The 26,234-nt window shown below is 50.4% G+C and overlaps 10 protein-coding genes across 10 annotated transcripts; 5 read left to right on the forward strand and 5 right to left on the reverse strand.

Moving 5' to 3' along the window:
- Positions 1–8: 8 nt before the first annotated feature.
- On the reverse strand, positions 9–3,153 carry N7506_011988 (glycoside hydrolase family 31 protein; the record flags this gene model as incomplete). The annotated part of the gene is made up of 4 exons (XM_056961279.1): positions 9–1,683; positions 1,735–1,905; positions 1,953–2,396; positions 2,432–3,153. The coding sequence occupies 4 exons, from the start codon at positions 3,151–3,153 to the stop codon at positions 9–11; spliced, it is 3,012 nt and encodes a 1,003-aa protein (XP_056805813.1).
- A 1,565-nt stretch (positions 3,154–4,718) lies between these two features.
- N7506_011989 (putative C6 transcription factor (AmyR)) lies at positions 4,719–6,582 on the forward strand (the record flags this gene model as incomplete). The annotated part of the gene is made up of 3 exons (XM_056961280.1): positions 4,719–5,617; positions 5,672–6,122; positions 6,175–6,582. The coding sequence occupies 3 exons, from the start codon at positions 4,719–4,721 to the stop codon at positions 6,580–6,582; spliced, it is 1,758 nt and encodes a 585-aa protein (XP_056805814.1).
- A 345-nt stretch (positions 6,583–6,927) lies between these two features.
- N7506_011990 (3-demethylubiquinone-9 3-methyltransferase) lies at positions 6,928–7,959 on the forward strand (the record flags this gene model as incomplete). The annotated part of the gene is made up of 1 exon (XM_056961281.1): positions 6,928–7,959. The coding sequence occupies one exon, from the start codon at positions 6,928–6,930 to the stop codon at positions 7,957–7,959; it is 1,032 nt and encodes a 343-aa protein (XP_056805815.1).
- Positions 7,960–8,145: 186 nt separating this feature from the next.
- N7506_011991 (putative RING and UBP finger domain protein) lies at positions 8,146–10,311 on the reverse strand (the record flags this gene model as incomplete). The annotated part of the gene is made up of 1 exon (XM_056961282.1): positions 8,146–10,311. One exon carries the CDS (start codon positions 10,309–10,311, stop codon positions 8,146–8,148), a length of 2,166 nt encoding a protein of 721 aa, XP_056805816.1.
- A 2,855-nt stretch (positions 10,312–13,166) lies between these two features.
- Positions 13,167–15,601, reverse strand: N7506_011992 (Zn(II)2Cys6 transcription factor domain-containing protein; the record flags this gene model as incomplete). Its single annotated transcript, XM_056961283.1, has 3 exons — positions 13,167–13,267; positions 13,322–13,400; positions 13,460–15,601. 3 exons carry the CDS (start codon positions 15,599–15,601, stop codon positions 13,167–13,169), a joined length of 2,322 nt encoding a protein of 773 aa, XP_056805817.1.
- A 1,636-nt stretch (positions 15,602–17,237) lies between these two features.
- N7506_011993 (CAAX farnesyltransferase subunit beta RAM1) lies at positions 17,238–18,983 on the forward strand (the record flags this gene model as incomplete). The annotated part of the gene is made up of 7 exons (XM_056961284.1): positions 17,238–17,560; positions 17,722–17,874; positions 17,924–17,998; positions 18,049–18,173; positions 18,224–18,341; positions 18,402–18,671; positions 18,722–18,983. The coding sequence occupies 7 exons, from the start codon at positions 17,238–17,240 to the stop codon at positions 18,981–18,983; spliced, it is 1,326 nt and encodes a 441-aa protein (XP_056805818.1).
- A 1,574-nt stretch (positions 18,984–20,557) lies between these two features.
- N7506_011994 (uncharacterized protein) lies at positions 20,558–21,065 on the forward strand (the record flags this gene model as incomplete). The annotated part of the gene is made up of 2 exons (XM_056961285.1): positions 20,558–20,582; positions 20,692–21,065. The coding sequence occupies 2 exons, from the start codon at positions 20,558–20,560 to the stop codon at positions 21,063–21,065; spliced, it is 399 nt and encodes a 132-aa protein (XP_056805819.1).
- Positions 21,066–21,660: 595 nt separating this feature from the next.
- Positions 21,661–22,914, reverse strand: N7506_011995 (uncharacterized protein; the record flags this gene model as incomplete). The annotated part of the gene is made up of 1 exon (XM_056961286.1): positions 21,661–22,914. The coding sequence occupies one exon, from the start codon at positions 22,912–22,914 to the stop codon at positions 21,661–21,663; it is 1,254 nt and encodes a 417-aa protein (XP_056805820.1).
- A 1,370-nt stretch (positions 22,915–24,284) lies between these two features.
- N7506_011996 (uncharacterized protein) lies at positions 24,285–24,536 on the forward strand (the record flags this gene model as incomplete). Its single annotated transcript, XM_056961287.1, has 1 exon — positions 24,285–24,536. The coding sequence occupies one exon, from the start codon at positions 24,285–24,287 to the stop codon at positions 24,534–24,536; it is 252 nt and encodes an 83-aa protein (XP_056805821.1).
- Positions 24,537–25,392: 856 nt separating this feature from the next.
- On the reverse strand, positions 25,393–26,067 carry N7506_011997 (uncharacterized protein; the record flags this gene model as incomplete). Its single annotated transcript, XM_056961288.1, has 1 exon — positions 25,393–26,067. One exon carries the CDS (start codon positions 26,065–26,067, stop codon positions 25,393–25,395), a length of 675 nt encoding a protein of 224 aa, XP_056805822.1.
- Between the last annotated feature and the right edge of the window lie 167 nt (positions 26,068–26,234).

Here is a 26,234-nt window from a genome sequence, read left to right on the forward strand (position 1 = left end):
CCAATGTCTCACCACTTCAAAGTCCAATCCTCGGTGAAAGCACCAAATTCAGTCAGCTTATCCAAGCCGCTAACAGCCAAAACGTGCGAAGTAGCATTGTACTGCACAGATGATGCAGGAATGGCCCCGCCGTTGAACTGGACGGCACTAGGCTCCTTTGCGACACCCAGAACAGTGACGCTAGCAAGAGAGTTGAACTCTTTCCAATCACCATCTGCCTTGGCGCTCAGGGTAGACGCCTCAGCACTGAAAACGACATCAAGACTCTTCTCGGGAACATTGCTCTCGCCGTCATCGAGATGGACGGAGCCGGAAGCTGTGCCATTACCGCTGAGTGCCGTAAGCAGGGACCACGGACTACTGCGAGACTCCTTGGTAGTGAGCTTGGGCTCTTGCATGGGGAGGACGCTGCCACCGCGCACAAAGACAGGGATGTGACCCAGAGGAGCGGGGAGGGTGGTGTTAACACCAGGCTTAGCATCCACTGCCGTCTGGGTGTACCAGTCGTACCAAACTTCACCGTTCTTGAGACCTGGGAAGACACCCTGGACGGTGTCAACTTGGGGTGCAAGCACGGGAACAACCATGATGGAGGGACCAAGTAGGAACTGGGTATCTACGGAGGCGAGAGAGGGGTCGTTGGGGAATTCCCAGGCCAGGGCACGCATAACGGTTGAACCAGTGGTGTGGGCTTCGTGGAAGAGAGTGTAGAAGTAGGGAAGAATGGCGTATCGGATGTTCATGGCCGTCTTGGTAGAGTCAATGACTGAGCTCCAGACGTAAGGCTCCTGCGGGATGGAGGAGAGAGTGTTGTGGTTTCGGTAGAAGGGGAAGAAAGCAGAAAGCTGCATCCAACGGTTGCAGAGCTCTTCATCAGAGTTTCCATTGAAGCCGCAGGTATCGACTCCGAACATGGGGATACCGAATAGAGAGAACGACAGGGCTTGTGGGATGGAGAAGAACATGTAAGCCCACTTCGAATAGTTGTCACCACCCCAGTGACCGGCCCATTTGCCAGAGCCAGCAAAGGTTGAGCGGCCGATAATGAAAGGACGCTTGTTTTCGTCGACCTTCAACAGACCATGGTAAGTGGCGTTAAGAATTCCATGGCCGAAGAGGTTGTGAACGTCGTATTCCTGGACACCATCGAAATGAGTGGCATTCGTGGCTACCGCATGCGAGTTGAGATCATGACCCTCCTGATCGTTGTTGATAACGTAGGGAGGGTAGTTCACATTACGCACCCCAGGAGTGGGTGTAGTGCGCAGGTAGGAAGCGGAAGATGAGCCAGTGGCAATAGCAGCAGCTTGGCTAGATGAAGCCGATGCGGCAGCTTCAGCTTCGGTCTTGTTGGTCAACTCAAATCCTTCGGGGTAATCGTAGATCACATTAGTGGGCTCCCCAGGCAAGGCGAAAGGCCCGTGGGATGGGTTCAAGCTCAGGTTGCCAGAGCCGCAGCTTCCGACACAGAACGAGGAGACTTCACTCATGTCAATCCAGATACCATCAATAGCTATCTTTTTGTGGTATGCCACAATCTCGTCGGCCCAGAATTCGTTGGTCTTGGGGTTGTGCCAGTCAGGGAAGACCGTGTAGCCAGGCCAAACGGCTCCAATATACTCGCTTCCATCGGGATTCTTAATGAAGACATCGTCCTTGTGTCCTCGAGTGTAAGTATCATAGCTGTATCGACATCATTAGCAAAAAGCCCCTACAGGGGATCAGGAAACTTACGCATCCGACGCGTTGTTGGGGTTGGGAATATACAGAGCAGAATCGACGATGGGAACGTAATGACGACCGCTCGCGTGCAGCTTTTCCAGGAATTCTTCGCCCTCGCTGTACGGGTAGCGGTTGTTGTCGTTCTCAAAGTCCCGATAACCATGCATATAGTCGATATCGTTCCTGAAATGGTAAGAATTTTGCTTGGAAGGCTTGGTAGAACAACTTACCAAATTGTCTCGAGTGGAATTCCAAACTTCTCAAAGTTGGATACAACGCTTTCGAGTTCAGTCCAGTTGTTATAACCCCAGCGGCACTGGTGGAATCCAAGAGTGAAGTACTGCTGCAATGCAGGCAAGCCGATCGTACTCAATTGGTAGTTCTTGGTGACATCCGCCTGACTGGGACCGGAGTAGAACGTAAGATCAATGCTACCACCCAGAGTGCGCCACTTTAGGGACTCGGGCTTGGTCAATATATCTTGGCCATGTGCGTTTCGGGAGAAAACGCCATGCGAGTAGGAAACATAGTCCTTGGATTGGTCTGCTTTGTCGCTGGCAACAAGTGTATGTTCACCCTGCTCATTGACTTCGTAGTATCGGGTGTCCAGGTAGAAAGGATGAGACCCGTAGATATTTCTGGGCAGATGGTAAGCATTGAAGAACCAAATTTGTCTGATGTGAAGGATTAGTCTCAATGCCAAACTCACTGGTCAATGGGGTCTGCGCTGTCCGACGCATATAGTGTCAAGTTCAGATTGTCCAAGAGGCGGAACTGTTGGATGTGCTCTCCAATACCGTACAGGTTGTAGTCCTTGGGCAAGGCAGTCACGAATTCAATAAATTGATTTTCATACACCAAAGTCGAGCCGGTGGTATCGAAAATAGCATCGCCAGTCGCCTTGCGAGTCACCTTGAAGTGGAAAGAAGGCTCATTGGCCCAAGTGACTTCAAGATCACTGTCCTCCTTTGATGCAGACTTCGCAGCACTAGCACGGGGGACGGTGTTTTCGTCCAAGAGAAACCAAGAAGCGTTGGAAGAATCAATGTATGTGGGAATGATCTGAACGTTTAGACGGTCGTTGGCGAGATAGTCAATAGAAAGGTCCAGAGACTCCACATCAGTTCCATAGGCATTGCACGCTTCACCGGCCAGCGTCAGAGTAGCGGTCAATCCACGAGCCGACTCCTTCACATTTGACGCTTTGTATCCCGGACAAGCCTTCTGGGCATCGATGGCTTCGGGGTCATCAATGTTGGCAATCAACTGGGCGCCGGTATCTGCGCTAGCGTCAAGTGTGAATTGAGAGTATGCTGGTGAAGTCGAAGACGCCGTTGAGCTCGAGCGAGAAGGCTTAACGGATGTTGAGAAAGCACCGTAGGCTGCTGGCAGGAGGCAAGCCCCTGTTAGCAGATTGGTGAAGCTGTACATGATCGCGGAGGTAATATGGGCAAGCACAAGCATGTCCCGGCCCGTCTTTATAGTTTAGGGAAGCCGGGGGCAGACTGCAAGAGCAACCGATGACATACCGATGCCCGATCAATATTTCCGTTGATTCCCCGAGTTGATTCTCCGAGTAGCATTCCCGGGCTGAATGTTCTTGCGGGGTTGGCTCAATTTGAAGCTCACGCTGGGGCTGGGTGTTGTCCCTCTATATCCCTTGCGTCGCGACTCTAAAAAGCATCATCGCATGACCCGGGGCGCAATCCTTACGGTGTACAAAGTAGGGAGTACAGAGTACACACAAAGCACGAAGTACGGCATACGGCGTACATGGTAGCAGAGAGAAGCGGTGCTAGGTGATACATTTAGTAATAATCGCTGCGTACCGAAGACGTCAATTCTAAAGCTTGCCTTATTAGACACCACGGTACACCCATACAACTTCCAAGGTTGAACCCATGCAGAGCATAGTCCCACAGTGTCTTGCTTGAAATTGTAGCTGGGTCCATATTCAGTCATAGCTTCAAGGTGAGCAAAAGTAAGTACGGAGTACTCCGTCCAGAAGATGATAATTGGGATAATCCCACATCCCCACGCAGGGAGTGCCGATCATTGCCTTCCAGCTCTGTGATTGGTCAGTCGTCCGATGAATGTCCGTTCTGCGCAAAAGAAGCTTCTCGTGTAGGTGATGATTTCATGTAGAATGCAGAACAAGAGCCTCGTGCCAAGCCACGGTGAATCTTTTCGTTTTAGTGGAGAAGTTTATAACCAGCAAGAGGCCCCGGTAAAATGGATGGTTCCAAAACCTGGAGTCTGGAGTAATTCTGGAGAAGCTCGCGGGAACCTCGGGGAATTTTAGTCTCCGCTCGAAGGTCATGGCGGGACTATACGCTTCAAACATGGCACAATGGATGCTGTTGAGGGTGCTGAGGGTGCTGAGGGTAATTGAAGTTCATCTGTACGCTCGGCTTCCCGAAACAAACGTGGGCTCGGCCAAGGAAGGATATTGGAGCTAATGCCCAGGTGCCGTGAAGAAATTGATTGGGTCAAAGAGGCGAGGAGAGTCCAGGTTAGCGGTGTCCACTTCCCAGATTAACTGAAGTTAACGCAGAAACAGAAAAATCGCGCATCTTAGTGCCGACTTGTTAGCTGATGCTCCCGGCCCGCGCATTAGAAGTCCTCGCTTACGAGCCGAGGGCATATACATGTTCGGCTTGTTGAGGGTATGGCTAATCCCGAGGTCAAAGACTCTATGTCAGAATAACCAGAAATAAAAGAAATAAAAGAACAGACCTGACTTGGAAAGGTCATCCAGGAACGATCGGATCTGACTGCGGGGCTGTTGACGCAGGGCGAAGTCGGGCCGAGAAGGGATGGACTAACTTGTAAGATGCAAATGAGAATGAGTTCATATATGACAAGTGCAGGGGCCTTGCGGGGTTCTGTTCTCTCCGCGCCTTTCCCCAGGTTTAAACGTTTAGGATAATCATTACCCTCGCACTGCATATTCCTATACCCGTGGACCCTACCATGATCCTCTCTAGCTAGACAGCATGAACCCCAAAGCCTCAAAACAAGCATGCGATAATTGTCGCCGGCGCAAGATCAAATGCTCCCGCGAACTTCCATGCGATAAATGCCAACGTCTGCTCCTCTCATGTTCCTACAGCGACGTCCTCCGCCGCAAAGGGCCCAAATTCCGCACTCTATACCCCCTGGCCCCGATACATCCATCTCGAGCTCATTCTCATTCTGAGAAAGACCAAGACCAAGACCCCGATACAGAATTCAACTCGCCTATATCGCCGTTCGGATTGCAAGATGCCCGGTTCCACTTCGCGGATACTTTCGCCCACCTCGCACCGCCAGATCTCGTCTCATCGCCCGGAACAGACTCTACCGTTGAATCTGCAAATGGGTATGCGCATGTCCCCCGACGGCTTTCGCCACAGATTCTTCTCGCCCACGTCAATGTTTATCTCAAGTACTTGTTTCCCATCATGCCCGTTGTGCGCGGTGATCAACTACGCTTAGATTGTGATCAGCCCGAACGGCTTTCTGCGAGGAGATATGCGTTCCTGGCTGCGCTATGTGCAGCGACGCATATCCAGTTGAAGTTGGATGGTGCTGCGCCTGTGTCGGACCCGGCACTGCGCATGGGTGATGGACAGTCGCTGATGTCGGGTGATGAACTTTTGGCGGAGGCTGTGAGGGCGCGTGGCGACTGTGATATTCTGGAAGACCTGGGGACGGAGAGTCTTTTGACTTCTTTCTTTCTGTTTGCTTCGTACGGAAATATGGACAAGCAGGATCATGCGTGGTTTTTCCTGTGCCAGGCCACTTCGTTTGCGTTTAGCCTTGGGCTGCACCGCGAATCGACGTATGCGGATTATGAGATCGAGGAGGCGGAGGAGAGGCGCAGAGTGTTCTGGCTTTTGTTCATCACAGAAAGGTACGTCGACAGGGAGACTAGATACATCCTCCAGTGCTGAACTATCTCGTGCAGAGGATACGCTCTTCAGCAGGCGAAACCGGTCATGTTGCGCAGCTCGATTCACAAGCCACAAGTTCTCTGCTCCGGAGATCCAATTCTCGCATATGGTTTCATCAACCTGATCAACATCTTTGAGAAACTCACACCGAATCTCTATGACTGGGTGTCCGCTGGTGGCGGTGACAGCATTTTGGAAAGGCCACCAACCTCAGCCATCCAGTCAAGCCTGTGTAAAACAATATCCCTAGATGGGGTGCTTGAGATCCAGCAAGTGGATATCTTGATCACACAACAGTGGCTACAGGCAATGATGTGGAAGTTGTCCATGAGCCATGCTACACAACCTGGCTCGCGCGACGATGCCGTGTTACCTTTCCATCTGCCAGTAATGGTAGGCAAAGCTGTCATGAGCGTGATCGGAGCTGCATCACAGGGTGCAGTCGATGCACACGGTATTGGAATGGTGAGCCTCACCCAGGAAACCCTATCGACAATCGCTGACTTTGGATGTGTAGGAACAGAAGCTGTTCGACATGGGAGTCTCGGTCGCTGACGTGACGCGGTCTCTTGGAACCAAAGCGGTGCATCGCCTAGCCGAGTCAACAATTGATCCGAGTGAGCTGTTGTGGGGTATCCTCCACACGCTATCTCAGATTCGTGGATCGCCTTCGTATCTGTTCCCGACGTTATTGGAGCGTTGTAAGAACGTGCTTGGCTTGGACTGCAGCATCACCACTGGGAACTTCCTCCCTATGCTGGGAACTGCAGCACCAGACCAGTTGGCCCCCTGGTCTCGTCAGAATATCTGGGACAATTCAGGTGGCATAGAGAACATCGAGGTTCATGATGGCGCTGAGCAGACTGAGGCTGGTCCTCATCCGCTACCACAAGAACTGGGTTTCCAGAATTGTCTCTTGGGGTGAATGTAGTCATTAATGTGGGATATTGTGTTATGATACCATGAGGAGTTATATAGACCAATGTTTATGAAGAGTCGCAGTTGTAGAAGCTCGCATGTCAAACGGTCTTGGCATGTTTGTCTCGACATCGGCGATTCTCCAATTTGATGATCTTCAAGCGCTTTTTGTTTCTCTCAGATAATCCGCGTTACTGGTAGGTAAAATCTCAAATCCTCGAACAAAGCTCAATTAGAACCTGAATTGACCTTCAATCCAACAGACACTGCCAACCCCGCCCAAAATCAACCTCCAACAACACCACCCAAACCTCCTCCAACCAACTCTCCAACCAAACACAAACGACCAAAAATGGCCTCCATAAGAGGGCGAGCTCTCGCCCGAGCTCTACGCCCCTCCAAACAGCTCACCAAACTCTCCACCCCATTCCAAACTCCCCAAAAACCCAACCTATCCCAAACCCGCACACACACCTCCGTCTCAGCCGACGAACTCTCTCACTTCTCAGGCCTCGCCAGCTCCTGGTGGGACCCAATGGGCCCCTCTCGAATCCTCCACCTAATGAACCCCCTCCGCCACGAATTCATCGCCTCCTGCCTAGCCGAAGGAACAACCGAACAAAAACCAGACCCCACATCCGCAGCCCTCCACTACCTAGATATCGGCTGCGGCGGCGGCATCTTCGCAGAGTCCCTAGCCCGAACAATCCCCACGACACCACAGTCCGCCGCTCCAACACCGACTCGCGCAGCCTCAATGACAGCAGTCGACCCCTCAACGGACCTCATTAATATGGCGCGCGAGCACGCGCGCTTGGATCCGGCCGTTCACGCGCATTTGCGCGATAGTCGCTTTCGATACTTGAATACGACGCTGGAGGATGTACTTGCGTCGAAGACGGGTCCTGTATCTACATCTGCGTCTGCGTCTACGTCTGAGACGTCAGCGCAATTCGACGTCGTGACACTCTTCGAGGTCCTCGAACATATCGATCCGAAGACTAGTTCGCCGCTGAGCTTCTTGAGTAATTGTCTTCGGGCGTTGAAGCCTGGTGGTTGGTTGATTGGATCTACGATTTCGAGGACTCTTCCTTCATTCATTCTCAATCAGGTTATTGCGGAGGCGCCGTGGCCGATTGGTGTTGTGCCGCGGGGAACGCATGAGTGGAGTAAGTTTGTGAATCCGCCTGAGGTGAAGGGTTGGTTGCAGGAGGGACTTATGAGAGCTGCGGATACGGGGGTTGTTCGTGGGGGTGCGGAGCAGGTTAAGGGTATGCAATGGAAGTGTGTGGGTGCGATTTATATCCCTGGCTTTGGGTGGAAGATGGTGCCTGGAAGTGAGGATTATGGAAATTACTTCTGGGCTGTTAGGAAGGGTGTTTGAGAGGTGTCTGTGTGTTGATAGGTTTGGACCTTTGTATATTATAGAACTTGTATGAGCATTGCACTGTTTTCGATTCTGAGTTTCGAATTGTATATTTCATGTTATTCATTCCTGGCCGTTTAGTCGATTGATACTTGGGTAATGCGCTTAATGTACAAGATAAAACCACAAACAAGAACTTGCCTCTCACTTCTTTCCCTTCTTTTTGTTCTTTTTCGGGGGGTCAGGGACACTGAGTGTTCCCTGCTCAACTTCTTCTCCCTGTCCCTGTAGTCGCTGCGAACCACTGATGAAGAAGGTGAGATCACGATTCTGTTCTGCGAGGTCGGCATTCGAGCTTTTAAGCCCCTGGACCTCTTTATCAAGTAAATCCAGTCTTAGCATCATATTTTGATTCATGGAGCGTTCCTCTTGGTACTTTTTCTCGAATGAACGAGTCAGAGCCTCGAACTTCTCGGCACGTTTTTCCGCCCTGGCACGATCATGCTCAAGTGAAGGGAATGTCTCAATAGTCATCATATCGTACTTTGATTGCAATTCCTCCAGACGGCCAGCCGCACTGGATGCACTCTCTTCAGCAATCGCGGCAGCGGCAGTGGCTTTCGATGCCTTATCCACTGCACGCTCTACAACTTCTTCAAAATAAGCACGCTGGCTTTCCAGTTGGCTAGTGAGAAGATGTGTGTATTCAACACTCATGTTCTCCAGCTTTTCACGAGGGACTGCATCGCCCCAGTCTGGGTCGAGAGCGCTGTGGTCGGCCGCTGGCAGTTCAACGAGCTTGCCGTCTGTTTTGCTTTGGATGATACGATGGACGTAGGCATCACCCACGTAGTCCCAGACACGTTGGGATGTGAGGTCCATAGAGAAGGCATGGGCTGTATCCTTCCAGTGCTCAAAGGCATGCGCACCGTCATAGCGGCCACAGCCGATTGTCCCACAGATCAAACAAGCCCAGAGGTTCTCTTCAGCGTGACAAACATGGCATTCCTGTGCCTCTTCTTCAAGCTTGACGCCTGCGTTGCTTTTGCGGATGTCATCCTGCGTGTACCGGCACACAGGACAGCCACTTCCCTTCCATTTTTGAAGACACGTACAGTGAAAGACGTGCTGACAGATGATCGTCAGTAAACCCGTAGTCTCATCCATCCGCTCAAGACAAACAGGGCACGTGGGTAGCTCAACCAGTGCAGGTGTAGGCGGAGCAAGAGGTTTTCCCGTTAAAGTCGCCTGCCCAGTTGGCGTAGAAAGATTTGGTGAAGGCAAATGGGCATGTTCAGCAGGTGAAAAAGCAGGATCACCAGAAACCACCTGTATCTCTACCGTTTTCACAAATACAACGTGACAAGTCTCCGGTTCCATGCTATTGAACACCTTTCCGTTCCACTCCTTCTGCCAATCCCTTGCCTGCTTCCCACTCCGGAACTTCATGAGAACCATATACCGATTCGCACGAGCAGTTCTAATCATCCGGAAATGACTAACATCATCCATAGTCTTCTCACCCATGAAGCCCAGAAAGTCTGGTGGGGACAGATAAGAAGGCACAGCGAGAATACAGAGCGTCCTGCAATCCTCATCCGGGGTTTGCGCGGGAAACGGGTATGACGAAAGGTCCTTGCTGCTCGTTGGTAGACTCCGTTCAGCAGGATGCCGTGCCGCAGCAGCAGAGCCTTTTAGATGTGTGGGATATTCCTCGTCATTCAGATATGGCGTCTCCTGTATGTCGCGATATAGGTGGACAATTCCCCAGACGCTATCTGCGACTTCGCCTTCGAGAGGAATGTAGCGACCTCGTGTGTGCAGCCCACCAAGAATTTCAGTGCCGATTCCTGCAGCTACCAAGTTCTCGGGCTCAGCGGCGGGCCGCTTTGAGCGTTTCGCCGATTCATGGGTTTGGGGAACCATGTTAATGGACTCAATGGTGATGGCGCCGAAGCGCTTGTCTTGCGCGAGTGTGGCTTCACCGGTGCAGATCTCGGGTCCGGCAATGGAGCGGGTTCGAGGTGGAGTGTGGGTTTGTCGGGTGGAGAGCTTTTGGTGATGTGCGAGCGCGTATTCTGGGGTTGGTGGGGTGTGTTCGGTCGGTGATGCGGTTGAGCTTGCAGGCCGACTTTGGAAGGGTTGAAGGGCCTCCCAGGCGGTTTGTAAAGTGGAGGATGAGCTGGAGCCAGAGTTTGAGAGCTGCAATCTAAGATGGTAGAAGTAGGCGGGCATCCCGACTAGGTGGCTCGCATCCTCCGGAGCTCCAAATGGTCGCGAGAGGCAGTTGTGATAACGATAAGGATGGGGATGTCGCTGCTGACGTAATGATCCAACGGCGACAAATCGGCCTGCGCATCCCGAAGTCATCTGGCGCCACCTCGTTCCTGACACGCGAGTGGCAAAGAGGCAAATCTAGCCACTCGTATTTGTGGCGATACTAGAAAGACGAACACAGTCGATGAAGAGGTTTTCGCATGCACTATGTATGGGCTACAACATGCTCAAATGTTCACTTCGCTTTCAAGGCGCTGTCGTCTACGAGTACGGAGTAAATAAAGGGAAAATTACTATATAGTGTTCTCCATTGTCAAGGCAACGGGTACGATGGAAAAGATGTTTGGTCACAGCAAAGCTGCAAAAGGTTCCATAGAATTATCTATTGGTAGAATCGAAGAATGAGAGAGATGGAGGAGATCCTCAAAAACAAAAGCAAGAGACCTCAGCCTCGAAAAACCGACCCAACGCCATGCAGGTCATAGTCAAAACCATAGCCCGTAAAGAAGAAGAAAATTACTGACCGCCACGGAGGCGAAGGACAAGGTGGAGAGTACTCTCCTTCTGAATGTTGTAATCAGAAAGAGTGCGCCCGTCCTCCAGCTGCTTACCAGCGAAGATAAGACGCTGCTGGTCAGGAGGAATACCCTCCTTGTCTTGGATCTTGGACTTCACGTTATCAATGGTGTCTGAGCTCTCAACCTCGAGGGTGATAGTCTTTCCAGTAAGAGTCTTGACGAAGATCTGCATACCACCACGAAGACGGAGGACAAGGTGGAGGGTAGATTCCTTTTGGATGTTGTAATCGGAGAGGGTGCGGCCATCTTCAAGTTGCTTTCCGGCGAAAATGAGACGTTGCTGGTCAGGAGGGATACCCTCCTTATCTTGAATCTTGGACTTGACGTTGTCGATCGTGTCCGAGGACTCGACTTCCAGTGTGATGGTCTTTCCGGTGAGTGTCTTGACGAAGATTTGCATACCACCACGGAGACGGAGGACGAGGTGGAGAGTGGATTCCTTCTGGATGTTGTAGTCGGAGAGGGTACGGCCGTCCTCAAGTTGCTTTCCGGCGAAGATCAGGCGCTGCTGGTCAGGAGGGATACCCTCCTTGTCCTGAATCTTGGACTTGACATTATCGATGGTGTCGGAGGACTCGACCTCGAGAGTGATGGTCTTTCCGGTCAGGGTCTTGACGACTGCGCTGGTTGTTAGTAACCTGTAAGCGGGTAAGGTGATAAGTGAATGTAACGTACAGATCTGCATACCACCACGCAGGCGGAGCACAAGGTGCAGAGTAGACTCCTTCTGGATGTTGTAGTCGGAGAGAGTGCGACCATCCTCCAACTGCTTGCCGGCAAAGATCAGGCGCTGCTGGTCAGGAGGAATACCCTCCTTGTCCTGGATCTTGGACTTGACATTGTCGATGGTATCGCTGGACTCGACCTCAAGGGTGATGGTCTTGCCAGTAACTAGAATCGGTCAGCACGGTGAGTTCAGGAACAGGGTGGCGAGAGTAAGACAGGGGGAAGATGAGGGAGTGTCTGGAATACCAGAGGGAGAGACGTACGGGTCTTAACGAAGATCTGCATGATGAATAGATACGGAAGTGAAGGAAACACAAAGAGTGAGTTTACAAGGAAAGGTGGCCAGAGGGGAAAGATCGCCTTTATGTAGATGAGGGGGCGAAGCGCCTTTCTTAGTCAGGAAGTGACGCGAGCACCTCATGAAAATGCTAGAAAGCGCCGGATGAGTCAAACGGGTGCCTGGGAACAGCGTCGCCACCAACTCTCCGAATGGATAGAGAATCTAGATTTTAAGAGTCTTTGAAATCAATCTCTATGTTTGTTCCCAACTGATTATTTTCTATTCTGTGTGGACATCAATCATCAGTATAGCCCTGGAGTCTACGTACACTCGTCATTGCAGTGTCCAAAGGGATATGTATGACGTTGAGTTGCTTATCGCGAAAAGAGGGGGTGGACCGATTTGGGCCGCTAGCGTGGCCAGAAGGTACTTGGTACGGGGTTGTGGGCGGCTATTTGCTCTGCACTCCCGGTACCCTGTACCCGCTCCTAAACTTAGTATATCACCTGATTTCCCGCATTCGGCCACACCGCCACATTTGGAGTATACCGGTTCTGCTTCAGTTAGGGGTAACAGATATTTGCGAGTACGGAGTATCTTGTACATGATCATTGCTACTCCGTACATGATAATTCAGTTCCCTTAGAGTCCACGGGTACAGCTGAGCATAAGGAACATCCGTGGGACCTTTCCGGTACCGGTACCGGCATCTCGGCTCACAAGGTGCCATGCTTGATACATACTCCGTACATGGACGAGGACAAAGAACATCCACCTTGGCAGAGTACAGCCCTGGAGAGTACGGAGTACAGATTACAGACATTATGTGGAAAACTTGGGAGCAGCCCTGGAGAAAATCCATAATCCATAATCATAATCAAGACTAGTAGTCAATTGGTGATATAAGTTAAAGTCGGAGTCAAAAATATATAAACACGCTCTGCATCCGACGCCGGCCAACAACACCCATTTGCCCGAAGGCCGTCTCAGCGCGGGCAAAAAATGGAAATAAAAACACCTCGGCCGTACACAGTCATGAAATTCGTGATCCTCGTTCATCGCTGGAGACAAAGCTATGCGGAGGTATACACCAAAGACACAAAAAGAGGAAAAAAGAAAAGATTCCAAAAGTTCCACAGATTCAAAAAAGACAATATTTCAAAAAAAAAGACAAGGAAAAAAAGAGATAACGAAACAGGCTCGAAAAACAATACCACTAAATGAAGGTCGGATTCAATACATCGGGACTCGCCCGGAATCATCGTAAGGAGTGAAATGCGTCTCGCGCATTCGTCATAGAGTTCGTTGCAGCAAACGCGAAACGCTACGGCAAACGTGAAACGATCGTAATCATAATGGTTCGTTTAGTTGGCGCGAATGACAAGTCGCGACACAAATTTGTTGGAGAGGCAGTCGAAGTCGCCGCGATCGAACTTTTGGCCGGTGCGGCTGCGAAGGTAGCTCTCTAGAAAGGGAATTAGTGAATGGACTAGGTAATAAGGATCTGAGTTGGGCTTACCGTGTTGTTCGACGTGTTGACGCACTTCGGTCATTGTGTTGCACACGTCGGGGTTGGAGTACAGGAGCTGGTGGTGCTTCTGAGAGTCCCATTCAGTGAAGGGGGAAGCTTCTGCGAGATGGCCTGGAAGAGACCGACGATGACACCCACGGGGGTAGTTTCCATGTCCGTGCAGAACTTGTCGACGGCGGCGGCATCGGGGGTGCGGTAGTGGCTGTCAAACTGCATTTCTTCCCACACAGCGAGAAGAATGGAGGCCAGGATGAAGATCGTGGGCCAGTTCTTGAGCTTATCTCCGCTGTAGACGCTTGAGTAGAGGGCGGAAAGCTCTTCCAGGACGTCCTTTTGGAGCTCGCGCCACATGCTAGCCATAGCACATTTAATCTGGAAGTTGATCATGACGGGGGCCATGGTCTTGCCGGAGAATTTGGAACCAAGATCTTCAATCTTGCCCAGGAAACCTTCCTCCTCACCGATTCCTTCAACCATCGTGACGTGGAGGGTCAGGTTGTAGGCGACGATCAGCTTCAGCGCTTTGCGGATGACCGGTAGCTTAGTGCGGAAGTAGAAGCGGAAGGCGGTCTTCAGCATCTGGGTCAGGAAGGGGGTGCCCTCGAAGTAATCATCGACGAACTTCTCAAAGGTACCGTTACCGTCGATGTGGCGGTCGAGATAATCAGACAACATGGCATGGGAAATACCCTCCATACCAGCGGAGAGCTTGGCGGTCTCGACTTCGTATTGCGTGGGGTCACGCTGCATAGACTCGATCCAGTCAACGGTGAAGCATTGCTCGTCACGGACGTAGACTTCACGTGCGTTGATGGGGAGAATCTGTCCGTAGCCGTGAGTGATGAACAAGGTGCGTTCTTGGTCAGAGAATCCCTTGATGTTTCCGACCGAGAAGCCCATTGAAATGTGGCGCTCATAGTCCGCCTTCCAGTCCTTCATGAAATATCCAATCTCCTTGATATCAATACGAGTGCAGGGCACCTGCCATAACCGTGCGTGAGATGGTTGGCAGCCTGCACATGGCTCACCCTTGTCACAGGTCTTCTTGAGGAACTTGCAACGCAAACAGGCGCGCAGCTTGCGGATCTCGCTGGCTTGCTTACGCTGGTCAGGCTTCAAGGGACCCTTTCTCTTGCCGACCCGCTTTTCAGTCTCGGGCTTGCCAGTTTGTGACTGCTTGCGGACCTTGGTCTCAGCTGTCTTGGCAGCGATCGGGCTCTTGCGGGAGGGTTTCCTGCTCGGGGGTGAGGCGGATGATTGAGATCCCGCTGAGCGGGCCGGAGATGTAGACTTCTTGATAGGGACAGGAACTGGCCGCACCATCCCGGTAGGACTCACGGCAGACGGCGAGCGAGAACCGGCAGATTGTCCACGACGGACCACCGAGCTACTCGTCGGGGAGGTGGCAGGCATGCCGATCGAGCTGCTGTGAGAGTGACTGTGACTATGGCTGCTATGGCTATGACTGTGACTATGGCTATGGCTGTGGCCATGACCATGAGCATGAGTATAGCACGGCAAGTCCATATTGTTTTCAGAGCCGGGAGAGCCGATGGGGTTTGTGATATCCACGAAACTGCCGTACGAAGTTGAATATGAAGACTCGGAGAGACTGCGGTCGTGTAGGGTCTGGGTGGGGTTGACAAAAACGCCTTGTTCGGGGTAACCAAAATCGAGAGAGCGACGATGGTCGATGGTACTCCAGCCGTTGTCGCTGCTGGACAAGGAGCGAACCTCCAAATAAGTATCGGTGGGGGAGCTGCTCTCGAGAACGTGGTGCGGGGCATGATAGACGTCCGTGAGCCCGTTTGGCGGAAGTCCGTTGGGGAAGGCCATCAAGTCCGGCTGGAAATCCTGATACGTGAATGGGACCATGTCGACCGGGGCGGACATGGGCAGATAAGGCCCGTCGAGCAAACCGGCCCCCATATGGCCCTGTCCGGCCATGAGATCGACGGGGGAGGATTGCATGGGCATGCCATAACTGGTGGTAAATTGCGGCGACGGGTCCTCGGATGAATATGGAAGGTGGTGGTGGTGAGGGGCGTGTTGGAGCGATTGAAAGTGCCAGTCGACCATGAGATTTGAATCCTGGGTCACCGACTGTTCCAGGGGGTGACCGCTGGTTTGTAAGGGTGAGAGACCATGGCCTTCATCTGACCGTGGGGGCGCCTGGTCAACCGCCACAGGCCATGGTTGGTGTAAATAGCCTCTTGAATCATAGTCGACGCCTATCAGGCCATCGCTAGATAAATCAACATTTGACATGACGTTTTTTTTTCGAGTCTCAACGACCACTGGAAGGTGAGATAGAAGGGAAAGAAAGGACCAGCCTGGATAAGAGGACCTTCTTCAGAAGAGTCACACAGCCATGAAGAGGAGAGTTGAGTGAGGCGGTGGGGGGGGACAAAGCAGCGGTGAGCAAAGTGCGCTAGGGGAATTGTGGAGAGTGGAGAGAGGCTGGCTGTGTGAGAGGAGATTCCACAATTGCCACGGCGAGGACTAGTGGTGCAGTAGTTGACTTTAGTGGAGGGGAAGGGGGATTGGGGGACTCTGATACGTTGAGAGAAGCGCAAAAGTCGAGATAGGGTGTGAGCAGAGCGGAGGAAGATGTTGATCCCATGATGTGGACATCAATTTGTTTTTTTTTTAATTATTTTTGTAATTGTGTTTTTGTGTTTCTTGGTGGTTTTGAGAGGTGTTTTTTATGTTTTTGAATGGTTCTGACTGGTTCTGAAAGGTTTTCGATGGTTTTTGTGTTTTGGATGTTTTGTTGTATTGTATCTTTTCCTATTTGGGGTTAGCTCACAGTGCCAAGACTCTTTCCTTTTCGGCTCTCTGCCTTCTCTGCCTTGTTCTGTCTACTCCATACTCCGATTTTGGAGTATATCAAGTATGTGGACAAGGTATACAAGGTATGAAAGTATACAAACTATACACCTGATACCCTTTATATTCTCCAAACTCATTCTTGGTCATATTCTTTCACTTCCCTGACATGGTTAAACGGAACACGGGAAGATCAGTGGACCAGCGCAGAAAAAGCCCAATTGTTGAGCCAGTGCGTGGGCCTCCGTGGCAATAGATCCGATCTGACAGTCGGATCGTGTCGTGCTTGAGTCCTTCCTAATCAGATCCAATCAGGACCCAGCCCGCTGGCCACGATGTCCATGATTCGTTTACGCGCTGGTCTCCTCCGGCCCAATTCAGGATGCTGACCGTGCAGTAGTTTGGGCTATTTTCGATGTCGAGATCACCTGTATGTCGTAAGCAAGTCATTGGGGGAGTCGTTGAAACCTTGGGGAAAAACCGGTTGAGAAGTGAGTCGACAGGTCATTTTCTGGGCTCTGACTTTGTTTTCTTCGTCCTGCACGATGTAAGGAGTCTTAATGCATTGTGCACTCGTGCAAAAGACCCGTCACATCACACACATCGTGGCAAGGTGACATGCAGGACATCTTCACGGAGGATTCAATAGCCCTCTGCACCTAAATATGATATATGCATACGAATCCACCGGGGACTACTCTATAACTCCATAACTGGATCCGGTTGGAGCACAAACAAAGAAAAGCAGTCAAACATGGTACAATGTACGGAGTAAATTGAAAACTAGCCATGAATCATGGACACTTGGAACGTGTGGGAGTCGAGAACGAGGGGTTCTGAAAGAACATGGGGGGCGGAGGGGAAAAGTGAGGTCGAAGTTGAGAGATTCCCCGCGGGCGGACAAAGAAAACTTGTGACTCCCACCCATTCACGACCGGAAACAATAGCAAGTAGATCACTCATTCACACACGAAGCTACATAACACCCCTTCAATCCAAGTGAATGCCACTCACCGGCCGAAGAAAAGTTCGCTTTCCGAAAACCCCCAAAAGCATCATCCAACAGCCGAAAAAGATGACGCGCCCGGGGATCCCGGCTCTTTTTACCCAACCACCAGCAATCATCGACCCGCTCGTCACAGAGACTACGGATCTACAAAATGCGACTCGGGATAAATGCCTTCCATTTCTAGCAGGCACCCACCATAGCCAAATTGATCATAACGAGCATGGCGTCCCTGCTCTCAAGCGCGATCTTCATGTGGCATATTTCTACGACAGCTTGGAGGATTATCCCGCCGGCTTCGTGGCCATGGACGCTAGCCGCCCGTGGATGGTCTACTGGGGCCTTGCGGGGTTCTCAATGCTGGGGGAAGAGACGAGTCGATTTCGAGGACGGTACGTGAACATTTTTAGCTTTACGCATGTGCTTGGAGCTTCGAGGGGAAAAAAAAGCATTCTCGAAACGGTTTCGACAGGGAGATTGCGAACCAAAAAATTAAATTAAATAATAAAATGAGCGGGGGAAAAAGGAGTACATGATGTGCTAACAAGCACAGTGTCATCGCAACTCTTCGTCCCATGCAGAACCCCTCCGGAGGATTTGGAGGTGGCCATGGCCAGACTTCTCATCTGGCAGGCAGTTATGCGGCCGTGCTGTCGCTTGCCATGGTTGGTGGTGAGGCACTGGGATTGGTAGATCGACACGCGATGTGAGTTGTTCATTTCGGTGCTTGCATGATGTGCGTCTGACTTGTGCAGGTGGCAATGGCTCAGTCGGCTTAAGCAGCCTGATGGCGGGTTTCGGGTTTGCGAGGGCGGCGAAGAGGACGTGCGGTACGTGAGGCAACGAGCGTGGCTAGAATTGACTTTCTGACGTTTCGTAGAGGCGCATATTGCGCTATGACGATTATTTCCTTGCTGGATCTGCCGCTCACCCTGGCGGATGGTCAAGCGCGGGACGCTGGATTGGAGACTTTGACGAGTGGTCTGCCGCAGTATATTTCGAGATGTGAGTCGAGGCTCTGGTTGGCTGTCTGGCAGGAAGCTAATCTTTTCTAGGCCAGACGTTCGAGGGTGGCATTTCTGGGAGTCCTGGAGCTGAGGCCCATGGTGCATATGCTTTCTGCGCGTTGGCGTGTCTTGCTATTATGGGACCCCCGGAGGAGGTCTTCACTAGGTATGAAACGGTACTCCTTTCGGAGATAGGAAATGCATTGGATTGCTAATGGTGGAGCAGACATATGGACATTCCCATGTTGGTGTCATGGCTCTCGGCACGCCAATCCGCGCCAGAGGGTGGACTGTCTGGAAGAACTAATAAGCTAGTGGACGGGTGCTACAGCCATTGGGTTGGTGGGTGTTGGCCATTGCTTGAGTCCTCCTTGGATGGCAAGCCCAGTAGCACTGAGCCTCCAGCCTCCAGCCTTTTCAGTCGAGAGGGCCTCACCCGATACATCCTTGCATGCTGCCAAGGCAATGATGGAGGCCTTCGTGATAAGCCCGGAAAGTATGTATTGCCCTCTATGGCCCATGAGTGCTTTGGCTGACGACATCTAGGTCCGTTGATTCCTATCACTCTTGTTACGTCCTGGCAGGACTAAGTGCGACCCAAAACCACCACTACCGCACCGATTCAAGTATCGTGTCAGACGGATTCTCCTCTGCGTTTTCCTGGAAATCATCCCCGAACAAAAGCGCAGATAACGTTTTCTCCAAAGGTGATCGGCTGGCCCCATTGCATCCCTTGTATCTCATCCCACACAAAGATGCGGAGAGAATGCGGCTCTGGTCTCAGGACCACCCCCTCTCGTCTAAGTAGAAGAGTGGGACAACGCGAAGCAAGAAGTCGTCATCTACAAAAGGAAACTAGCTGAGAGGTACCGAGGGGGCTCCGAGCGAACGCATGATGCACGACTTGTCTTGGATGCCACTGCAAGCCCCGCGGTCATAGCATGGAAACCACGCGATGGTGCTTGAATGGTGGTTGAGAGGAGCAGACACCTAGGCCGAAGTAAGGGATTAGGCGACCAGAGAGGCGAGTGAAACGTCGGAGTCCGAGTTCTAGTTCTAGTTATAGGTCATGGCACAGTTTCCAGCCATTTCTAACATTCCTGGATGTATCCAGCGACCCCCACCTTTCACCGTGTTTTGAAACCAGCCCCCTCTAAGTAGATCGATCTCGAAAGTGCCGATCAAAACCCCTCGATGTTTGCTGATCTGCACGAGGCCCAAGATGGGAAGAATCATCGTCACAGGAATATAGATAAATCCAACGCCCTTCCCCACTGCCAACTCATCACTGCGTCTGAGTAACTTTGTGCATTCTTTCACTTTGAACCTAGGCTCTCATTTCCCTTTGTACAATCCCACTTACCAATTGCCCCGCTCCATTGACTCAGACGCGTTCTGCACAACATTGGCCTCTTGGCGTCCACTGCGCGGCAATTGACTGCGGGGCACATCAGAGGCAAGATGCATAGAATACAGAGCGAAGCTTGCTGGGATGGCAATGCTGCTTAGCATCCTCACCCGGGTTCGACTCTGCATAGTCTCCGAAATGTTTATTCGATCGGCGAATTGCAGAAAGCAGACACCTCACCCCCGGTCTCAACTCGGTTTGATTCTACTGGTAATGAGCTTGCCAGCGCATCAGTCAAACCCGCCGAAAAAACGGGCCCAGTACTGTTACCTGTGTGTCTTTGGGTACCGGCCTGCAGGACATTATACAACTTATACTATATTCTGAGTCAATTCACACAAACAATTCCACCCCGAGTCTCCAGTTGAAAAAGGATTTAAAGAATTGAATTGGTGTATTGCTGAGACTCTCAAACAACCCGTAGACCCTGTGAATTGCACGGATTTGACTTTCAGCCTGTCTGCATTGACAGCATATTGTGCGCTGTCGCAATTGCAATTCCAAGGTTATCCCAAGTATCCTAGTACCAGTATGACTTCAGTATCAATGCAGAAGCCCCACCTGTTTACACGGTACCCTTGGTTAATTGGTATAGCCTGTATACTATATGGAGGCAATGGCTGCTCCGAAATTAATTTCCTTTTTTCCCACCCCTCGGAGGTATTGGTATATTTGTATTTGTATAGATAGAGCAATCATTCTTGAACTTTCAATCCTTCACTTTCCAAGGATCCAACGAAGCTCACACCATCCTCCCCCGAGCCTCTCGACATCTACACAAAACAACCTTGAAACAAACGCGGAGCCGTTGGGCACCAGGGCATATCCGCATCTCAAACCGCACCCGTCTCGCATAACGCCAGTCCAATGCGTTCCGAGTAATCGTCGCGATTTGTTGCTCAATTTGCAGCATTCTCCAACTTTAGCTCCTAGCTCCAGCCCACCAGCCCACCAGCCCACCAGCCCAGATCATCATGTACTATATCCTCTACCTAACGAGTGAGTCCGCCAAAAGTACCCCCGCAGTGTGACTTCAAACGAGCCTACCTCACCCCCCACAGCTCAAACAAAGAACTGTATTGAATAGCACGCTAACAAACCGACCCAGGCCTCTGCCGCCGCCGCCACTGGCCGGAGCCCACTTACAACGCGTTTCCCAACGCCAGCGGCTACACGTGCATTGTTCGCGTGAACAATCGCGAATATCAAACAGATACTATCTGTAGTAGTGAAACACTCGCTCGCGAAAGTGCCGCGATGCGCGCCTACCTGATCTGCCGCAACTTCTCCGTCAATGACGGCATGTACCCGGCTGGGCATGACCATGGCGGCGTGGTGCAGGGAATTCCAGTTGCTATTGGGACCGGGAGAAAGTGCGACGACTCTACTTCTTCGGGGAGCTCGAATGGGAGTTGGAGTGGAGGGAGTAGTCCTGATCGGGCTGTGAGGGTTGAGCGGGAAGAGGTGGGAATCCGGTTCTAGGACTGGGATACATGAGGGGTTTATGATTTATGATTCTTATGACTGTGCTTATTCTCATAGATGAAAAGCTGCAAAATATGTTGAGGATGAGGGCTAATTAGATGGTGGTATCTTTGGGATCGTTTCCCTGTTTGCGTGTTGTTTGTGTGCAGTGGTGGTTGCCGATGAATTTACATGTCAGATTGTCTTGTACTACCTTTTTTCTCGTGGGGATTCTCAAGGAGTCTCAAAGAAGAAGGCATTTTTCAAGATAGCACTGGAGGTATCGTCTCTGTCCATATGCCACCGAGGCTATAGCCAAGTGGGATTTGATTTATTACAATTCACCTTGAGATGAAGTCTTCTAACCTGTATTGACAGCTGGATTAATACGATCATGATTGTAGAAAGTGATTCAATGAAGAGATACTTAACTTGCCAAATAACACTAACAATAACTCCTACCTGTGAACACTGGCCCCGAAGTAGTAGGTCAACGTGCCGAAAATCCAAAAGAAACCTAATGTAAAGAGCAACCGAAGAACAACAAAAGCTTTCAACTTACCTTGCAAAAATTTCCCATTCTCCACTCAAAGTTCACAAAGCCAGCAGAATCCTAAACCTTTTTGGTTCGGGATTTCTTAGTATTCTTTGTCCGGGGACGCTTGATATTCTGTCGGGGCCGCTTAGTTCTCTTCGTGGGTTTGGGAAGCTCCTCCTCCTCGTCATCTCTAGAACGCTTGCGAGTCTTCTTATCTGGGACAACTCCACCCTTTTCAGCCTCGGTGGTATTCGCTCTCTTCTTGGACGACTGTGAATCAGTATCAGCATCATAGTTTATGAACTGGTCAAATAGATCACCAGCCTCCAGAGTGGGGGAGGCGGTGCCCAAAATGGGATCTTCTAGGTCCAGTGAAGCTGGTGAATCGGGGTTCTTTTCACGAATAGGAAGATTAGTATGCCTAGAGCCTGGCGAAAGATCTGAGATGGCAGGAAGCCCAGGGAGTTCTGGACGTACAGGAAGATCAGTATGCCTAGAGCCTGGCGAAAGATCGGAGATGGCAGGAAGCCCAGGGAGTTCTGGACGAACAGGAAGATCAGTATGCCTGGAACCTGGCGAAAGATCTGAGATGGCAGGAAGTCCAGGGAGTTCTGGACGAACAGGAAGATCAGTATGCCTGGAACCTGGCGAAAGATCTGAGATGGCAGGAAGTCCAGGGAGTTCTGGACGAACATCTGTAGATAAAAATTCCGTACCAAGATCGGGACTGGGAGCTCTCTCACTAACACCTTCAAAATCGACGACCTCGGGGGAAGTAGGACCAACTGCGGGAGCAGGAATAGGTGGGGGAGGCGGAGGGGCGAAAGCAGGGATGAATCCAGACCCGGGACCACCAGGGACGACTGGGCCGACAGGGACAATTGGAGGACCAGGTACAACAGCGGGGAGGGGAGCAGCAGGGCCAGCAGGTCGAGCACGACTGAAAGTAACATATGAGCCATCGGGATTAATAGTCGCATGGTTTAACCATACTGCATTCTCCTTGAAGTTCCGATGCTCTATGAGAATTTCCCATAAATATTTAACACAGGTCTCATCGTCGGGCGCACAGGCTCTTATATCAGCTGGAAGCTCATGGAGCCTATCCAATAGTTTTGCTTTGAAGGCTCTAGCGCGTAGTGGACTCCGAAAAAACATAGTGCTATCTCCACCATCGTCGAGAAATTCATTGAGCTCAGGCACGTAGCTTATTCGGAGAAAATTCAAGAGAATTTCCTGGCGTTCGAATTCCGCAAGACCAATGTTGAATTTGGCGTAGATGTTTCTCGTGCCGCGTGGGACAGCCTTTCCGGGAGTACGTTTTGTCATGGTTAGAAGGGTGAGGACAAAATCTAGTGTGGCTAGATTGGCAGTTCGAATTGTTGCAAGTGTTGTTGATAGCATGCGGAAGATCTTTAAAGAGCTGATGATAAATCTGTATGATGTAGAACCAGTGATGGTTATATAGGCTTTCTAAAGCAGGCGAACAAGGAGATCATGCCTCGAATAGCTTTAAGTCTTGGACAATGGCATTCATAGTAGTATGCAAGAGGACGAAGAAAGCTTTGGGACAAAGGTAGTTTTCCAAGGCTCCAAAGGGAATACCATAACAAAAATATTGAGACAAAGAGGTAGCCAAATGCTTTGATGACACATGAACATGCTATTTAGAGGAAGGGTATGAGGCTAGCATCAGCATACATCTCCATCCATGGATGGCTCAAGCTAATCACTTGATTTTAGACAAGAGCAGAGGGTAGCTATGTCTCAAGCCTCGCTCGCCAGCCACAAAAGCTAGTATATTCAGGTGAGGTGTTGGAGCACTTTTACTTCCTGTACTTTGCAAGAAGAGGGTGTTTTTCCATGGATTAGTATCGAAATCCACATATAAACCAATATTGGAAAGTGCCCAGGTGGCTGCCCTGCAATCACCACTTCCACATGAGTGAGGTATATTCAAGGCTCCAAGGTTACAATCTTTGATAGTTACTTCATACAAGATATGGCTTACTCTGTTCTGAGGTCTACATACATCAACAGGGCTATTTAGTTGGCCCAGAAAAGTACAAATGAGCAAAAAACAGTTCGTCTATATTCGATTATTTAACCCAACCTAGTATTCGCAGTAACTCCAAAATTCATCCGTCTTTTCCGTTGATGATTCGATTTCAACCAAGTCTATGATTGCTCGAGCAAGTAGAATCGCCTCATAAGCCTCATCGAAAGAACTGGGATACTCCGGCATGTCTTCATCTGGTGGCAACTTATCTTGAAAACTCAGAGGTTCGTATCTCGTGTAAATATCCGCGTAAGGATCATTTGGAGTGATTATACCTGTGTCTGCCAGACCTCTGGTATTAGAGCTTATTGCTCTCCTCTTTGGAGCCGAATAGACTATATCCAAATTTGTCGATAGACTTCTCTTTTGTGGAGGACCCATCGTCATCCGTGGATCCACTATGTTTCCAGGAGAGTAGGAACGGATAGGTAGCTGGTATGTTGACGTAATTGGAGGCGGCTGATATGCTTGGACCTGAGGCCCGCGTGTCTGGACAGGCGGCTGATATGTTTGAAGGGGTAGACCGTATATCTGGGGTAGTTTATATGCTTCTGTTGCGTTGAATTAGTTTTGGAACTTGGCCACGGTACAATACATTGGAAACAGAGAGATATGATAGCACGAGAAATATGGACCCCAAATGTCCTCGAGCGCTCGTTACAATGCAGTGCTCATCAAGACGCACCTGTATGGAAAGGGATCTCCCCAGGCCTTTGATCCACCCAGAAACCCATTTGATCATCAGTCAGAGGGCGATGGTCATAAAAATTTTGGATATCATTTCCGCTGCCCTGATGATGAGGCATCGATGGCACGTGGGGTTGGTGATGAAGCTGGCGAATCAGTCGAGGGTTCGCCCGGGCTGCATCAGGCCTTGCAGCTGCACTCTTAGAAGGCTTTCTCTGCGCTGCTCTTGCCATGTTGAAAGGTTAGTAGAAGATATGTCTGAGGTTTAACGCAGATGCGTCGGCACTGTGTGAAATTTGCGTCTCGGAAACCTTTGTGCTAGGTTGAGGAGGTAGATAAAGTCAGTCAAGTAACAAAGGAGGTAAGTTGCTATATTTAAGCAAACATAGTCCCAAGTATGGGTTGATGGTGAGGAAGTCCTTTCCTTCGGAATTCACAAAGAGACAAAGTTGAGCCTTTGTGCTATATTTACTACAGCTCGCGAAACAGAGATTTTGATTAAACGTAACAGAAGTAAAGAGAAGAGAATCATAAAGGGAATGCTGGGCTGACCCTTTGGTTGGGTGATGCTCTGGTAATTTATTTCCCTTTGTGTCCCTAGTCATTCTTCAACGCCCGGGCGCAGCCCTGGAGTCGACCCAGAGCTTTTGACGTAACACTCCAGGGGTGAAGTCTGAAAGACTGATAGATAAAGAGTGGGTTGTACTCTATTTTCTTCTGTGCAGGATAATTGAGCTTTTCAACGCGTAATAGATGTTTAAGACGGAGCGAGAGACTTTTGGGCCTGACTAAATAATAGGGCTAAAGCTATTCCTCGATACAAGCATTTTCGATACCAGGGTCTGGTCGGCATACCTCCAGGCTATCCATCGCCTCTGGTTTCGAAAAGGTTGGCAAGGCCGCCATAGTTTTGTTGTCATTGATTATCATCGAAAACTCGACTTGAATCATAATCGATAGAACTGCTAATATTCCGCATCTTTCAGCATAGAGGCAGAGCTTATCCGAGGGCTGCGGAAATTGACTCTGTAATTCACAAGCAAGGAAAAATATCGATGAGATCACTTTCTTGAAGCGTCTGCAAACATGTTGAGGAAAATCGTGATCCACAGATTCATGATCGTTATGGAAGGCTTCAGGCTCCAGGGCACACCATAAAGCAAGAACCACATCCACCACCAAGTGTACAAAGACCACAGCACAGTGATGACAGACATTAGCAGAGAGAATGTCGGCTCGCTCTCACGCATGTCAGCTGAGATCTGATCGCTCTCATATTTGATAAAATCGACCAGAAGTTCTAGACGCCTGAGACTAGCGTGGTGTAGACTTGCAACAAAGGCAATGTCGATCTTGTCGCTGTCCTCCATAGATGTGGTGTGTGAAGGAGTGGAAGTTGCAGCTCCCAATTGTTCCGGTGGTGTTGTGGGTGCAGCATCGTTGTTTTCAGTCTTTTGCGGCAATCCCGAGAGGTGAGCTTGGATTCGCAGAATCTTTTCAGTCTCTTCGTGCATAGATTCGAATTCTTGCTCGACAATTTCGGCCCATTTTCCGCAATTATCGATACGAGCTTTTTGACCTTGGTAACTTGTCCAGGTTTGAAACTTTTTGCGTGGCACAAAGCTAGAGAAAGGATGGCGGCGATGTGGACGTGGATCGAGATATTCGGGCCGCAGAGGCAGCTTCGTGTCCTTTCCAAGGGGCTGGCCCTCTAAGTCCGGAGCCGGAGAACCCATTGTGTGAGACCTGTAGCACGGATAGGAAATTGTCATTCAGGCCATCTGCTCATGAAAATAATCTCATATCAGATAGAATCATCGACTTACCAGATCTCCGAGCTATATCCAGCTGGATCAGATGAGTGAAAGAAACTTGCGAGTGATCCACTGAAGTTGTCTTGAGT

This window comes from Penicillium brevicompactum (genome assembly GCF_028827555.1).
Source record: "Penicillium brevicompactum strain IBT 35665 chromosome Unknown utg000009l_segment0_segment0, whole genome shotgun sequence".
Taxonomy (NCBI): Eukaryota; Fungi; Ascomycota; class Eurotiomycetes; order Eurotiales; family Aspergillaceae; genus Penicillium; species Penicillium brevicompactum.